This window comes from Lithobates pipiens, unplaced genomic scaffold, assembly GCF_037356315.1.
Source record: "Lithobates pipiens isolate NorthernLeopardFrog02 unplaced genomic scaffold, aLitPip1_a1.2 Scaffold_18, whole genome shotgun sequence".
NCBI lineage: Eukaryota > Metazoa > Chordata > Amphibia > Anura > Ranidae > Lithobates > Lithobates pipiens.
In genome coordinates this window covers 95,125,236-95,142,386 of record NW_027507758.1, presented here as the reverse complement: position 1 = coordinate 95,142,386, position 17,151 = coordinate 95,125,236, and the positions used below count along the sequence as shown (strand labels likewise).

Genomic DNA, 17,151 nt, shown 5'->3' with positions numbered 1-17,151 from the left:
ATATCAGTGCTACCTATCAATCACCTTATTAGTGCCTCATCAGTGCCACCTAATTAGTGCCCATAAGTGCCGTCTCATCAGTGCCCAATGTGCCACATAAGTGTCATCCTCATCACTAGTGGCTTTTTACTGTAATCAGGGCACTGATGATCAGTGCCCTGATTACATGTCTCGATGTCCCCTGCGAGGAGATGCCGGTGATCTGTTCTCCTCGCCACACACTCTTTCAGTGTGAGGTGGTGAGAGCTGATTACTGGCATTTCCATGTTTTTTGTGAACGGCTGTGATTGGACATAGCCGATCACATAGTTAAAGAGCCACGGCTCTTTACAGAGATCGGGGTCTTGCTAGGACACAGCGCGCCCATGATCGTAATCGCTGTACCGTGCTCCCCTGCGGGCACGCCTGTTCTTGGATGACGTTGTATGACGCCGCCCCAGAATGAGAGCCACGCGGCCCCTCCGTCATTTGACGGTGGGCGGATGTCAAACAGTTAATGAATTAAAAAACAAAACATTAAAGTTAGCCCAATTTTTTGGTATATGTGAAGGACAATGTTATGCTGAGTAAATAAATACCTAATTTGTCACGTTTTAAAATTGCTCATGCTCATGGAATGGCGACAAACTACAGTACTTAAAAATCTATATACATTTTTTTACAGGTTACCTCTTTAGAGTTGCAGAGGAGGTCATGCACTAAAATTATTGTTCTTGCTCTAACGAGTGTGGCAACACCTCACATCTGTGGTTTGAAAACTGTTTACATATGTGGGCATGACTTATGTATGTGTTTGCTTCTGAAGGATTAAGCGCTTTAATTTTTTTATTTATTTATTTTATTTTTACACTGTCATTTTTTTTCTTATCACTTTTATTCCTATTACAAGGAATGTCAACATAGAAATGAGCATGGCAGGTCCTCTTTATTGAGATATCTGGAGTCAAGAAGACCCCAGATGTCTCATTTACCTTTAAAAGCAAAAAAAAAAAAAACATTTTGCCGTAAAAAAAAAATCCTCTCTGTTTCCTGGAGAACAGGAAGTGACATCAGACGTCGCTCTGGTTCTACAAGGGTATAGAGCCAAGTGGGGGCTATCTTGTCCTCACTCGACTTCCTGCCTAGCCATCAGCCACATCAGATTGGTTACAAGCTCACAGACAGCTCTGGTAAGCTTGGAAACAACTGGGAAGCTGCGGGGGGGGGGGGGGGGCACCTCTACTGCTGGCTATAAAAGTGATCTTGCGGCAATTGGACCACTTTTATCTGAAAGCCAGCCTCTAAAGGGAAAAAAAAGATACTGGTGTTATGGCAGCTAGCTGGTATTCAAGGTCAAAGTAATGACATATATTTACAGTTAGGGGGTCAGCAAGTGTTAATAAACAGTAATATTGCAGCCCTTGACTCAGACGGCTATATGGCTGAGAGTTTGCTGTGTAAGGCTCGAATCCAGTGCAGGTTCCCACATCGCACCTGAATCGCCGGCAGATCAGACTGCCCTCTGCGAACAGCTCCGGGTGTCAATACAAAGTTAATGACACCCCCAGATCAGTTTGCAGTGTAAACTGTGAATTCGGACAGGAATCAGATCACATTGGTGTGAACACCTATGCAATCCGATTCCAGTGTGGCCCAAAAAAAGAGCCCTGAACCATTTCGGTCCGAATGCAATGCAAATTCAACCGTACAATCTGTATGGCTGAATTTGCATCGCACAGACATCCCATGTAACAGCAATGCAGTGTGAATCACATGCAATATCTGACATCGCTATAGTGTGAACCCAGATTTAATGTGACTGGATGGTGTAGACCACATTTCCTAAGATGAGGTCAAATCTCCTTAACCGATTCCCGACCAGCGCACGCCGATGTACTTCGGCAGAATGGCACAGGCAGGCATATTAGCGTACAGGTACGTCCAATCTCTAATGCTGCCCTGCCATCGCGAGCGCGTCGGTGGCGGCGGGCTCGCGTGCTGGTCGGGACCCCCGTAAGTCCGGTCACGGGTCCCGCGGAGTCGATCGCCGCGGGCATACCCGCAATCGTCTCACGGGGCGGCTGAACGGAGAGATTGTAAACAGCATCTTCCCGTTCTGCCTAGCAACTAGTGACGCTGATCTCTGCTCCATGTGATTGGAGCAGAGATCAGTGTTCATTAAATGAAAGCCCAGCCCCCAACACTTAGTACCACACCCCTAGGAACACTTAACCCCTACACTGCCCCTACACTGCCACACACTGGTTAACTCCTTCACTGCCAGTGTCATTTACACAGGAATCACTGCATTTATATAGCAGTGATTGCTGTATAAATGACAATGGTCCCAAAAATGTGTCAAAAATGTCCGATGTGTCCGCCATAATGTTGCAGTCACAATAAAAATCGCTGATCGCCGCCATTACTAGTAAAAATAATAAAATGCCATAAAACTATCCCCTATTTTGTAAACGCTATAACTTTTGCGCAAACCAATCAATAATCGCTTATTGCGATTTTTTTTACCAAAAATATGTAGAAGAATACGTATCAGCCTAAACTGAGGGAAAAAAAATGTTTTTTTATATATTTTTGGGGGATATTTATTATAACAAAAAGTAAAAAAGAATATGTTTTTTTCAAAATTGTCGCTCTATTTTTGTTTATAGCGCAAAAAATAAAAACCGCAGGGGTGATCAAATACCACCAAAAGAAAGCTCTATTTGTGGGAAAAAAAGGACGGCAATTTTGTTTGGGAGCCACGTAGCATGACCGCGCAATTGTCAGTTAAAGCAATGCAGTGCCAAATCACAAAAAGTGGTCTGAGCTTTTGTCTCCAAATTTTTTCTGAGCATGCGTGGCACTTTGTGAGTCGGAATTCACTACACACGATCGGAAAAAATCAGATCGGATTTTATTGCCAGAAATTTTTAGATCCAGCTCTCAAAATTTTTCCGTCGGAAATTCCGACAGAAAAAGTCAGATAGTGCCCACACACGATTGGATTTTCTAACAACATAATCCGATCTGACTTTTTTCGTTGGAATTTCCGACCGTGTGTATGGGGCATTATACTTCTGAGAATTCCAGTGGACTGGTGATCTGGAAATTGGACTTTCTGACCCATATACTTGTTCACTGGTTTATAAAGAATGGTAGCCAGACATAGCCAAGCAACTGGCATCTTAGAATGAAGTGAGAAGTGGCAGCCTCCGTATTACTGTCAGTACAGGTTTCATTCAATCTTTTACATATAATCTCAGTTGCTGGATCAGTAATCTCTTATTACAGCCAAGAGAAAGGCTTAGGACAAATATAAACCTTTTGTGACAGAACTCAGTTAATTGATAGTATGGTATTTAAAATGTTACAGTCGTTGTTACATTTGCTACGCTACAATGCAGTCTCCCTCTCAACTATCAGTAAGTGCCCATCTAACGTTGGCAGAATCTTCCAAACATGACCTATAAGAGGTAATTAAAGACATATTAAACCCAAAACTTAAGATGCAATCTAATCAGCTTACCAATCAATAGACGTGGTGGCTGCATTTGTTTTTTTGTTTTTTTTTTAATACTTTTTTATAACCAAGGCTGCCGTAGTCACCCCCTATTCATGCATCTGGCCCCTTTCAAAACACCAGGCACATGAATTACAGTGGCAGGGTTTTCTTTTAAGCACCTGATTAGAGCCAGAAGCTCTAATAGGCTTGAAAATAGGGTGGGCTTGGGTCACAGAGAATGCTCTCCGATCACACTTAGGCGTGTTACAACAGCGAATGAATATTCGCTGTTGAAACACTGATCCTCAATCCGGCTAATCATAAGCGGGTGTGAGACCCATTTTCCGATTGGCCGAAAAGAGAAGACTCCCGATTGGCCACCAAGGAGGAGGGAGCAAACAGAAGCCGGAGCCACCGCCGTTGTCTTCGTGATGACCCATGGAGAGCAGGGGAGAATGGGAGGCCGCAGAGCAGGGGAAGCCGCCAGTGCTGGGGATTTAAATCTCCACATCACACTTTATAAACAGTTTTTTTCTGGATAAAGATTTTACATAAAAAAAAAGCTGGTCATTGAGCGGCATGTCTCTCCCTTTAGTTGCTAGGACTCAAAAAAGGTGTGGCTCAGCTGCCACTGTGTTTACTGGCTGCTAAGACACTGGTGGACGGGTCACACAGCTCCATTGGTTGCTAAGATGCAAGTGGCTAGGTCGTGTACCATTATTGGCTGCTATGGTGCAGGCAGCTGTCTGTACCATAAAAACCAATGGTATTGGGTGACTCATCATCCTAGCAACCAGCTAAGTATGTATGTCCTGTATACAAAGAGCAACATTATTGTTTATCTGCTATGCATACAGTATATTGAAAAGGGAGTACTCTGTGTACCAAAGCACCTTAAAATCTGGCAATCTTGGGTTTACCATTACTTACCACCCAATTTAGACCATTCACTATTGGAACCCTAGTTACTTGCTGTGGAACTGTTAGGTTTACCATTGGCAGCTGGGGTACTATGCATTGCCCACCCAGTAAGAGACTCTATACCAACACTCCTCCTCCCTTTCCTCTCCCTCCTTTCGTTTTATCTCCCTCTTTGCTTTTTATCCTGACTTTCCTCTTTTTGTTGTAATTCCTGTTAAAGGTTTGTTAATAATCACACTGAGTGGGCAGTTTTGGAGCTTTTAGGTGTATCACTCTCCCCGTATGCAGGGAATACTGTGTATGTCACCTCGATTATAATGAGCTCCACGCATTCACCTTGTTTTGTTCCATCAATGGATGCTTATATAGTACAATTGTTAAAAATGTGTCTTCTTATGGCAACAGGATGAAATGTATTATACACTACATTGTCAAAAGTATTAGGACACCTGTCTTTACACACACATGAACTTTAATGGCATCCCGGTCTTAGTCCATAAGATTCAATATTGAGTTGGCCCACCCCTTGCAGCTAAAACAGCTTCAACTCTTCTGGGAAGGCTGTCCACAAGGTTTAGGAGTGTGTCTATGGGAATCTTTGAACATTCTTCCAGAAGGGTATTTGTGAGGTTAGGCACCTCACAATATTGAACCTTACGAACTAAGACTGGGATGCCATTAAATTCATCTGTGTGTAATGGCAGATAATACTTTTATTTACAATTTAGTGTAAATATGTACATGCTTCCAATTAATGCCTATACACTATGTTACCTTTAATACAAGTTTTGAACAAGGAAAAGAGACTTTTATTATACACTATTTTACTTTTCCTGAAAACAGATCTCTGGGCCTCGCTTCACTGCTTTATTACCTATGCTTGATTGTCTGATGTGTTTGCAGATGTTTAAAAGAAGGAATGCAAGCATACACATACAGTTTTGATAGGATGGCTTATCTTCACTCAGCTATTAGAGAAGTGCTGTTCCCTGACCCCCCTGTTGTTTGTGTTGTCACTCGAACCGCTATTGGCGAGGATACGACAGAATGTAAACATTAAGGGGATTAAAACAGGAGAAGAACACAAGCTCGCCGCATATGGCGACGACATTTTGTTCTTTATAAGCAATTCTAGAATAACTCTCCCTAACTTAATTTTAAAATTAATCCGGCTAAATCTGAGATTCTAAACATTAATGTACAAAAAAAAGGAAGTGCAGACCTATCAAGAGGAGTTTCCATTTATCTGGAGAGATAAAGAATTAAAATAATTGGGCGTAAAGATTATAACTTCCCTGGAGACGCTTTATCAATATAATTTTTTACTACTACTAAATGATATCAAATTTGAATTATGTAAAATCGCATCAAGATGTGTCACGACTGGGGAGAATTAATATCTTTAAAATTAGTATCTTACCAAAGATCATGTATAAGTATGAAATGCTGTCGATCCCCCTCCCACATGTACACTTTAAAACATTTAATACTATACTCCTGAGGTTCATCTGGCAAGGAAAAAAAAAAGACGTGGATTAGCTTATCAGTGTTAACTAGGGATAAGAGACAGGGGGGTCTGGGGGTACCAGACCTTAAGAATTACCACAAGGTGGGTCTCCTTTCACGGGTTATAGATTGGCCCAAAAAAAAACAACTAAGACAAAACATGGGTAGAAATGGAAAGTACAATTAGTAAGGCCGTGTTGGGGAAAATAATATGGATTCCTACACCGTTGAGGAACTTATGCCACGTACACACGAACTGACTTTTCGTCAGCAACGGTCCGACAGAGCGAATCCATTGGACAATTCAATCGCGTGTGGGCTCCATCAGACCTTTGCTGTCCAAAAATCTGACGAACTTTAGAAATAGAACATGTTTCAAATTTTTTCGCCGGAACTCCGCCGGACCCAGTTCCTATTGAGAAATCTGCTGGTCCGACAGGTGAAAACTGACGCTAGGGCAACTATTGGCTACTGGCTATGAACTTCCTTATTCTAGTCCGGTCATACATCATCACGTTCGATTGTGTGTGGCCAAGTCTGTTTATTCGGAGAGTCCATCGGGACTCCGCCGAAATTCCGTCGGAAAGCCCGTCGGACCTAGTCTGTTGAAAAGTCCGCTCGTGTGTGCGCGGCATTAGAGGAAAATACACATAAGATGAAACAGAAAGCACTAGAGATATAGGACTTGAAGCATAAAAAAGAAAATTGGGGATATAATTCTCCATTTATACCACTTAGACACTGATCATTTTCCACTGGGCAAAGGAAGTTTGTTCGGAAATTGGATTAAGATAGAGAATGCATAATTAAAAATAGTAATGGTGAATGGTAGAATTTGCACCTTTCAGGAGTTGAAAAAAAAAAAAAGATTTGTTGGCAATAAAAAAAAAACGAGAAGTCCTGTTTTATTGGTTAGGTTTTATGGGACGTCTTTATTAGCTATTTGTACAGCCAATGCATTAAGAGGTTTTATTCACTAAGCAGCTACTAAAAGATAATAAACAACATGCAAAACATTTTCATGTTACTTTGTCCCATTGTCATTGGCAAAGGAAGCCATAATATCCAACAGTGACCATTTATATTCAGGGGTAAGGCACATGGGCATAAAAAATATTGTAATTAGATCCATACAGTGTATATCTATTTTATTGTATTCTATGGCTCCTGCACATGGCTGTGTTTTACCCAGCAATCTTACGATTCATTCAGCTGTGTGAAATCACAGTAGAAATTCCACACATATACATGCTTATAAACTTGGAGTGAAAACCAAAGCAGAGGAATGAAAGAATAATTTTGCAGATGTAAGTGTTTTATGAATAATTATGCATCTAAACAGGTGTAAACGGATGCACTTTTTGGATCAATTCATGTGTTTTTTACACAGTATTTTTCTATACAATACAGTCGACCCTCCTATATGGGGCCCAGGCCCCATCAGTTCAACGGGGTGGGGGGGCTGGGCACCTGATGAGCAGGAGGGCCATCTGTATTGCCTTATCACAGAAACGGATCCCCCTGTGGCTCTTCCTGAAGTGCAGCTGGCTTTTTCTCTCCCTAGCATTGTCTTTCAGCTGCAGCAGGGGGGATGACAGGGGGATCAGTTCTAATATCTGCACCCCCACCACTAAAATCAACTGCCCCACTGCTCTGCTCCCCTTGTGTGCCACCCTCCTGCAGTGATGCCAGCTTCTCCTCCACAACCTCCCGCTGGCTGCAGCTGAGGAGGATTGGGTTCAGAATGGTGAAGTAGAATGATAACGTATCCACAAGCAGACTTTTTTGACCCTGTCAAACTAAATTAATATACATAACTTTCCCATATTCCACATAATTACTTTTTAAACCACCAGTATAAGAAGTTTTATCACTTATTCTTGACAATGTTTATTTATTACCATTAAGGAATGTTATCTTATCAGACTATAGTTCAACTGCTGTCAAAGTTTTTCTCTTCTAAGCAGTTGACTTAATAACTTACAATAAACTATTCTATATTATAAATATTATTGAATTAACTCCTATAAATTAATAACTTTTCTTAATATTAAACTAATAATAACATTGATGATATTTCCACTACTACTACACTAATAATAATATGAACAATAATTATATTATCAATAAAATATATCTAAATGAATAATATGAAATACATTGGCTAATATGAAATTCTACTACAATGGAAAGCTGGGGAGAGAGTCAGTAAATATTTACCAGCCCTTAATTTCCTGAATGAACACAGTGAATGATGAGTAATGATCACTGATATGTTCACTTATTACTGAAGCATGGTAAACATTATTGTTGGAAAAGTTTTAATGTTTATCGTGTGACTATTTCATCTATAATAGAGACTGGTGATTCTAAAATGGCATCTAAGGACACGCTGCTTTAACTTGTTTTCTTATCTATTGTTTTTAGCTAACTGCCTAAGGCCAAAAAATCACAGGCTTTGCTATATAAGGGAATTCGTTTGTAAGAAGCTCACTGTGAATTGGCAAATAAAGCTGTTATGCGTCATGAGCCACCAGTGAACTTCTAGCCAATAGGATTATTTTTGTTGATCTCACAAAAGAAAGTTACATTCTGTATTCTTGATGACTTCTGCTTTTCACTCAAACATGTAAGAAGCTCATTCTTTTGTGTCACACAATTGAAATAAATTGTATGCTTTTCAATACATCTGGAGTTTGAATGATCACAGGAGAAGAATATTCCTAACAATTATTTACTATGCTTCGGTTTGTGAATGAAAAGGAAGCCTCTGCACAGAGTGCTTCCTGTTCATTTCTCTGCAGAGCAGCCGAGGCTGCAGAGAAATGGATTGAGGCCCTTTCTCTGTCTCACAAGTGAGAATTCTGGGTCTAGACCCCCAACAGGGCTGTTAAAAAAAAATAAAAAAAAATGTAATTGTAAAACATATATTAAAAAAAGGGCTAATTTACACATGCATTGTTCTCTGGCTTGCATTCCAACAGGTGGTGAGGAGGTATTGAATGGCTTCCTAACAGCCTGCTTTAACCCCTTCCTCTCCACAGTAGCGCACGGCAACCAAGTGCATTGCATTCAGTTGTGGGGCCCTTTCAGAGCAAAGCCATTCACTTGAACGGGTCATGTTCAACAAGGGTATGGTATAATACCTGCTGTGGCCACAAAACAAAGCATCCTGCCTGTTGTCTCTGCAGCTGAAGTTTGTTAGTAAATGCGCAACTTGATTGTGGGTTTTGTTTGCCCCCCCAACTTCCCATATGCAGGTGTGGATGAGCAGCCCCTGAATTCACACTCACTGTCTCTTTGGGCCCCTACACTTGCACCCACACTCCTGTCAAATTACAACCCAAGGCCATGTTTGGCCAACCGTTGTGTCCCAACATAGGCTGCTTGCACACAGCTCCAGGTGGCTCCAGTCACCTCAGAGTCAGAAAACAGTCCAGTACTTTGTTTTTGTTAGTTATTGAGGAATTCAAACTTGTATAGGGATTAAAAAATTACGAGATGCCCACTTGACTTCAAACACACTTCAGGGACAACTTTTTCTATATACAGTCTATATACATTTCCCTGCTTCCTCCATGACTCGCTTGCAGAACTCCAGCTGTGCCACCTTGTTGTAATTTGGTAGCCAAGGTCCATTACAGGCAGGGACTTGCAGCTACTATACTTGAAGATAGGATGACACAGCTTACACTTTCCCAGCACTTCGGTCACTGATCCCAGCACCACCTCTTCAGCCACTGCCAGCTCGTCTAGCTGCAGCTGTCCTTTTCATTAGCCCTCCAGGCTCACTTCTCCACAGTCCTCCCAGACTGAATACTCACCAGCCCACCCGGCTGACTTCTCAGGAGACCTCCCAAACATGCTGACCGGCTCCTGCTGTTCCTCTGTGTGTTGTGGGAGATCCTTTCATCACCTGAGCTCCAGTCCCAAGGTCACCCCCCCAGACTAGGGGACACACTCAAGGGACACCAACAGCCTCCACAGCACTCCATCTTCCACCCAACTGCCCCTGGCATGACTCATGCCTATTTATGAGGTGCCTACCCCTTTCCAGCCAGCTTTTTCTGGGGATTGGCCGGGACCCTCATTAATATGCCAAGCAGGTCCTCCTAGCCTCCACCCACTACATCTGGAAGCATCTCCAATGTTCCAAAAATAGGGGGAGGCACCAGAGATGCTGCTTGCTGAGTCATCCAGCCTCCCTTAGTAACTCAACATGGCCCAGAGTAAACCCAGGCCTGACTCTCCCAAACCAAACCAAACCAATTTACCTACACTGTCAGCTCACTATATATACTAGCACACTAGCTATATTAACATATTAAGCAGAATATTGTGGTTGTTAATGACAATTTAGTTAATGAGAAACTTTCAGGGGAACAAAACTGCTGAAGGTAGTGTTGACACCTAGAGGTGCTTGCACATACCCATCGCCTCGAAAGGCATTCACATATGCACATTCTGGACTGTTCTGACAGACAAAGCTTTATGGTGATTTACAAATCACATATAGTAAAGAAAAAAAAAAGTCCCCATGCGTTTAAACCTGAAGCCCAGGCAGGTGTTAAAAACACCAAATAAAGCATCTGTGTATTTAATTAAAATATAAATAAATGCAATTAAAATAAAGACCTGAGTTTGATTTGATTTTAGCCTCACTAAACTCCCGTACAGCAACACTCAGTCTGGGGAGGGGGCAATACTGGGGACCAATTATGTGTCCTGAATTTACATATGCAGATAAGGAACATTCTGATAAGAACAGAGAGCAGAAAGATGATCTCATCAGTCATATGCTGTTCCCTTACTGTCTAGTCAAAGACTGGGGACAGTTAGGTGACCAAACTGTGCTGCTTAACTGTAGCAAAAACAAAATCAAGTCACAAGGACTTGGATGACAGAGATACAAATGCTTTGCTAGATAAGGCAACTTGAATATATGTATTTAACAATGTATTTAACTGCATATTTAGTATAACTAATATAAGACAGACATAATGCGCATTCAATGCATATACTTTTTACTCACAAATTGGTGAATGCATAACAAATTGAAAAAAATATTTCAGGAGTGACCAGATACTGTACTCCAGAATCCACTCAATACCAGAAGAATTCTAAATTTTAGCCAAATCATACATTATCATGGAGCATATATCAATAGAGATCACTTGGGTGACTGCTTAAAATATATTTTAAAATAAGAATAGCAATAATGGTGGCAATAAAAATGATGATAATAATTGTAAAAGAAACTACAGCTGACAAGTTATTCCAATGCATGGATTAAAAAAAAAAAAAAAAAAACAGAAGAAAGTAAAATGTATTTACCTTTAGGGAAAAATTCTGCCAATTTCTTTTTGTAGATTTTGTCATCAATCTCCAAAAATACACAGAATATAATGCGGTCTATCTGCAAGACAGAAGAGCAAAATAAAATTAACACGGGCAATTTTTAAATTAGTCCTAATGAGCTAAAGTTGAAATTGACAATATATTTCACATGACACCTTAAAAATACATTTGTATCATCAGCATAAAAAGAAATGGAATAAATAATCCTTCACTGACAGTTCTTTAAATACATTTCTATACAATTCCTGCTTGGCCAGCATTTCTCATAATATATATAATTATTTGCACAATCCTAATCAAACCAGCACAGGAAGGCAATGCTATACGTTTTCCTGACAAATGCACAGAACTAATATACAATAAATAATTAATGCAAATGCGGTAAGCAAATTTAAAGCATTTTGCTAATTTATGGAGTATTATTTTTAAATTCTCGCCAGCACTTTGGACGTTTCTGTGGCACAAACGAAAACATGTTCATTTAGAGAAAAGTACCTTTGGAAATACAGCCTCCATTAAGAACTAGGAGAATAAGCAGTACAAAGTATGGCATCATATTTATCAAATTATATATTTTTTAACATTTTCCTGTTTTAATATATCTAAACAAATTTGAGCAATATTTCACTAATTCTCCAGCAGAGAACAAAAATATCTCCTTAATTGCTTTTGCAATTAAATGACTGGAGGACAGAAAAAAAGAAAATTGTTGCTCAGGTTATGCTTTGCTGAAGCAAATAAAATTACATGTATAAAGTATAAATACAATAGATTATGTTTATGTAACTTAATAATTTAACCACTTGAACTCTGGTAGATTTACCCCCTCCCTTTTATGACCAGGCCATTTTTTGCTATTCAGTACTGCGTTACTTTAACCACTTAAACCCCAGACCACGTTTGTCTGGCCAAAGACCAGAGCACTTTTTGCAGTTCGGCACTATGCCACTTTAACTGACAATTGCGCGGTCAAGCGACGTGGCTCCCAAAGACGCTCTTTTTTTCCCCACAAATAGAGCTTTCTTTTGGTGGTATTTGCTCACCTCTTCGGTTTTTATTTTTTGCACTGTAAACAAAAAAATAGCGATGATTTTGAAAAAAAAAAACATTATTTTTTACTTTTTGCTATAATAAATATCCCCAAAAAATATATAAAAAAAAGGTTTTTTTCCCTCAGTTTAGGCCGATGCGTATTCTTCTGAATATTTTTGGTAAAAAAACCCCGCAATAAGCGTTTATTGATTGGTTTATGCAAAAGATATAGCGTTTACAAAATAGGGGATCGTTTTTTGGCATTTTTATTCATTTTTTTTATCATGACCGCGACATTATGGCGGACAGATCAGACACTTTTGAAGTGATTTTGTGACCATTCACATTTATACAGCGATCAGTGCAATTAAAAATGCATTGATTACTGTGTAAATGTGACTGGCAGTGAAGGGGTTAACCACTAGGTGGCGCTGTAGGGGTTAAGTGTGTCCTAGGGAGTGATTCTAACTGTGTGACACAACACTGATCACCGCTCCCGATTACAGGGAGCGGTGATCAGTAACAGCGTCACTAGGCAGAACGGGGAAATGCTTGTTTACATTAGCATCCCCCCGTTCTTCCTCTCTGTGAGACGATCGCAGTTATCTCGCGGACATCGAGTCACGCTCGCGAAGCTCCTGGTGGGCGTGCCCGTGAGCCTACAAGCCAGCTCTTAAAGGGCAACGTACAGGTTCATGTTCTGCCTGTACGTGCCCTTCTGCCACAGTATATCTGCGTGAGGCGGACGGGAAGCGGTTAACTGACAATTGTACAGTCATGCAATGCTGTACAAAAATGAAATGATATTTTTTTACTTTCTGCTATAAAACATGTCCAATAAGTAGAATGTCTTTATAAAGTTAGGCCAGTATGTGTTCTGCTACATATTTTTGGTTAAAAAATCCCAATACGTGTATATTGATTGCTTTGTGCAAAAGTTATTGCATCTACAAACTATGGTATATATACTGTAATTTTTATTTAGTAATGGCAGCGATCAGCAACTTCCAGCGGGACTGCAATATTGCAGCGGACAATCTGACTCTAACTGACACTTTGTGGGAATACAAAGTGACACTAATACAGTGATCAGTGCTAAAAAATATCCACTGTCACTATATTAATAAAAATGACTGGGAAAGGGTTAAACATCTAGGGTGATCAAAGGGTTAAGTGTGTGCCTAACCAGTGGTTTTGTGTTTACTGTGAGGTGCTTTCACTAAGGTATGTGCTGGATTTTATCCCCTGCTTTGCAGGGAAACAAAATCCAGCACATCCCCGCTGACAGGACAGAGCTCTGTCTTGTTTACACAGACAGAGTTCTGTTCTGTCTTCCTCCTCACCGACCAGTGGGTGCCGGGGAGCATCCATTGGCTGCCAGCTGCTGATTGGCTTGTGCTGTGATAATCACAGCACAAGTGGTGCTCCAGTGGCATGCTCGCAGGCCCCCTACCTGGAAGGGCATGCATCCAGCCCACTCTGTTGCAGTAGATGTACAGGGCACAGTTGGCAAGTGGTTAACAAGTCATAACGAGTATAATTTTCAAATGATGTGCAAATGCAATTAAAATCCTAATAAATTTTACCAAATATATAATCAAAACAATCAAATCTATGACACATTGGCAAGTCTATTTTTTGCGTTTGGCCAGTAGCAGATGTGCTGCTAGTTTAAACAGTCATGCCCATATCACAGTCAGGGGTCAGGTATGGAGACCATTAACAACAACAGTAGTGAGGCTCCCACCAACCAGCTGGATGCATACACAAGTAGGTCACCCTGGTGGATAATGCAGTCTCACCTGAGCTGCTGGGTCTAAGCACTAAAGGGTATTTACCAGAGCTCCTGATGATGGAGATAGGTTTTGCTGCATGTTAGTACCAGGTCACATTTCTCAAGATCTCCTCACAAGGAGGTGAGCAAGCTGCGGTCCAGTAGCAGCTATAGCAGGAAGGAATTGATCAAGCAGAAGCGCAGTCAGTAAACAAGCAAAATAAGTGTAGTCAGTAAACAGGGCAGTTAACAAGTGGTTGTAGGTTGAGCGAAATTGTAGTTGAAGAACAAGCCAAAGGTTGGTACTAAATGGTAGTGGGGATAAGGACAACTGAGGTATGCAAGAGAGTAAGATATTGGCTTCAGAGAGCACAATAATCTGGTAAACAGAAATTGCAAAGGCAGGGCTTAAATAGGCAGTTCATGGGAGGAGCAAGGAGTTCAAGGTCCACCAGAAACAAGGTACAAGACAAGATTATCTAAGGGTTCAGACAGGATGCTGTCCAGCATCTCAGTAGGATCAGCAAGCAGAGCTATTGCCGGGCGAAGCAGAGGTCGTGGTTTCAGATCCCAGTCCTGACACACAGGCAGCTGATGAAATCAATCAGTGAGCTTTTAAAAGGTAACTCCCCTTTCCTTTAATACAATGATTGTATATATGATTGCTATACAAGTTATTTTGTAATGTGCGACTAATAACAAAGACCTATGGTTTTCTGAAATGCATAGAAGAAAAATCCAAATATTCATATTGTTTGTAACCATGGTAACAACGGAGAGGGTAATAATTGCCTGCTTTTCCCTGTAGCTTTTTCTCTACTACCATATGCTTATGTAATTCAACAGGTATACCCTTCTATTAAGTACTTAAGAAGGTGATGCCCCCAATACGTTTTACTCCTCCCACAGAGCTGTCAGGACTAAGCTCTGTGGGTGGAGTGAAACTTGTTGGGGAGTGGCTTGATTGGAGTCCTGGCTGAGGCTGTCACATGCCTTCTTACAGGGTTTTGCGATTTCAAGGACTTTTTCCTTTTCCGTTAATTGTTATGGTCAGAGTTACACTTTTAGCAAAACTAGGGCACATCTTCTCCCCCCCCCCCCCTCCCCTCCCCACCAACCGAACTAAATACAAGGTTACTTTTTTTACCAATAATTCCTAAATGCCCTCACCAAAATACACATGATGAAGTCACATGATAATCTGTCTATTTTCCTGCAGAGGGTCCTTTTTAGGGTGTCTACATCACTGGCCACTTCCTGACTGGCTGGCCAGTGGGAGGTGCCTCGGAAGACTGCAGTAAAGAGATGTCTTCAGAAGAGATGACCAGGATACAGCACCACTGGATCCATTGGTCATGACTTCCAGAAGCACAGATAAGAAACATGAGCAGTGGTGAACAAAAATAAAAATAAAAATCTAAGATTATGCATTTTAAAAACTAGTAAGGATGACAAGGGTGATTGGCACGAACAGAGATGGTATTAAGAACTTTTGATTGGCATGGCCACAGGTGGGCTTCAATTTGCAATGATAAAATACACTATATTGCCAAAAGTATTGGGACACCTGCCTTTACACGCACATGAACTTTAATGGCATCCTGGTCTTAGTCCATAGTATTCAATATTGAGTTGGCCCACTCTTTTCAGCTAAAACAGCTTTGACTTTTCTGGGAAGGCTGTCCACAAGGTTTATGAGTGAGTCTATGGGAATGTTTGACCATTCTTCCAGAAGCACATTTGTGAGGTCAGGCATTGATGTTGAACGAGAAGGCCTGGATTGGAGTTTCTGTTCTAATTCATCCCAAAGGTGTTCTATCGTGTTAAAGTCAAGTTCCTCCACCCCAAACTCACTCATCCATGTCTTTATTGACCTTGCTTTGTGCACTGGTTGGAATAGGAAGGGGCCATCCCCAAACTGTTCCCACAAAGTTGGAGCATGAAATTGTCCAAAATGTCTTGGTATGCCGACACCTTAAGAGTTCCCTTCACTGGAAGTTTATTCAGACTTCACTGATTGTTTCTTACATGGCTATGGTATCTCATGTAATTTTAGTTTTTTTTATGTAACCATTATTTGTATTAAATACATCACTGGTTATTGATCATGATTAATATTCACTCAACAGAAGGCAGTTCATTATAAAAAATAAATTCTAATTTCTTAGAATTTTTCAAATGAAAACTCTGAAAAGTTGGGCCTGACATGCTATATGACTGAGAAAAGCCATGAACCAGAATGCCAAATGTTTCTGAAAGAATTTGCTTTGCTAAAATATACATCAGGAACAAATTATTCATTTTTTTCCCCAGACTCTCAGACTTGATCGTTTCCCCCTCTATCATTTTTCTTCATTATTAAACCCATGCCGTGGAAGAAGGATGCATAGGAATACATTTGAAATATTTGAAAATGACCTCAATTTTTCACTGTTACTTATGTGACAGCTGACATAGCCAGGATTACCTTGCATCAGTTTGATGGACCTGTATCTTTTTAAACTGAACTATCTATGATTAAACAATCTGCTAAGCTGTAATATACTGCATAATGTGTAGATATGGCAAATATGCAAATGTAATTGTTGTTAATTGATAAAGCCCGTGATGGATTACACTGCGGTCTGGCACTTTTTTATCAAGCCAAAATCTCGCTTTTATTTTCAACGCTAAACTAGAAAAATAACAGTTGGACTCTGGTGGTTTAAAGTGAACCTGCACTCCATTTTAAATATATAAGTAACATGCTGCTTAGGAGAAAGCCATGAGATGCCTACTATGACCTCATTTTGTTATTGAGGCCTGGCTTTTCCTCACTCCATGGCTAAGCTCCAAAAACAGTGAGAATGCTCTTACTGGCCACCAAGGCAGCCTTAGTAAATTATGGAATGAAAGTTGGTAGGGCTTAGCCATGAAGTCAAAGAAAGCTAGGCCCTGGTAACAAGCCCTCTAAAGCTGACCATAGAAATTAAATCATTGAACAGATTCATAAACTTTTTTGCAAGAGAGTTAAATAGAATTTCAGAAGAGTATTTTGGAGTTTATAAAGTAGGCCGCCTCTGAGGGTTTGTGAAAAGTA

At 40.6% G+C, this 17,151-nt stretch overlaps 1 protein-coding gene across 7 annotated transcripts in view; it reads right to left on the bottom strand.

The window, feature by feature from the left end:
- Window positions 1-17,151, bottom strand: part of MACROD2 (mono-ADP ribosylhydrolase 2) — a 3,459,957-nt gene that overhangs the window by 301,482 nt on the left and 3,141,324 nt on the right. For all 7 annotated transcript variants that reach the window (XM_077485921.1, XM_077485927.1, XM_077485924.1 and 4 more), the window contains exon 9: window positions 11,243-11,324. In XM_077485921.1, the coding sequence (XP_077342047.1) occupies window positions 11,243-11,324 (82 nt within the window). The remainder of the gene's footprint in view (window positions 1-11,242; window positions 11,325-17,151) is intronic.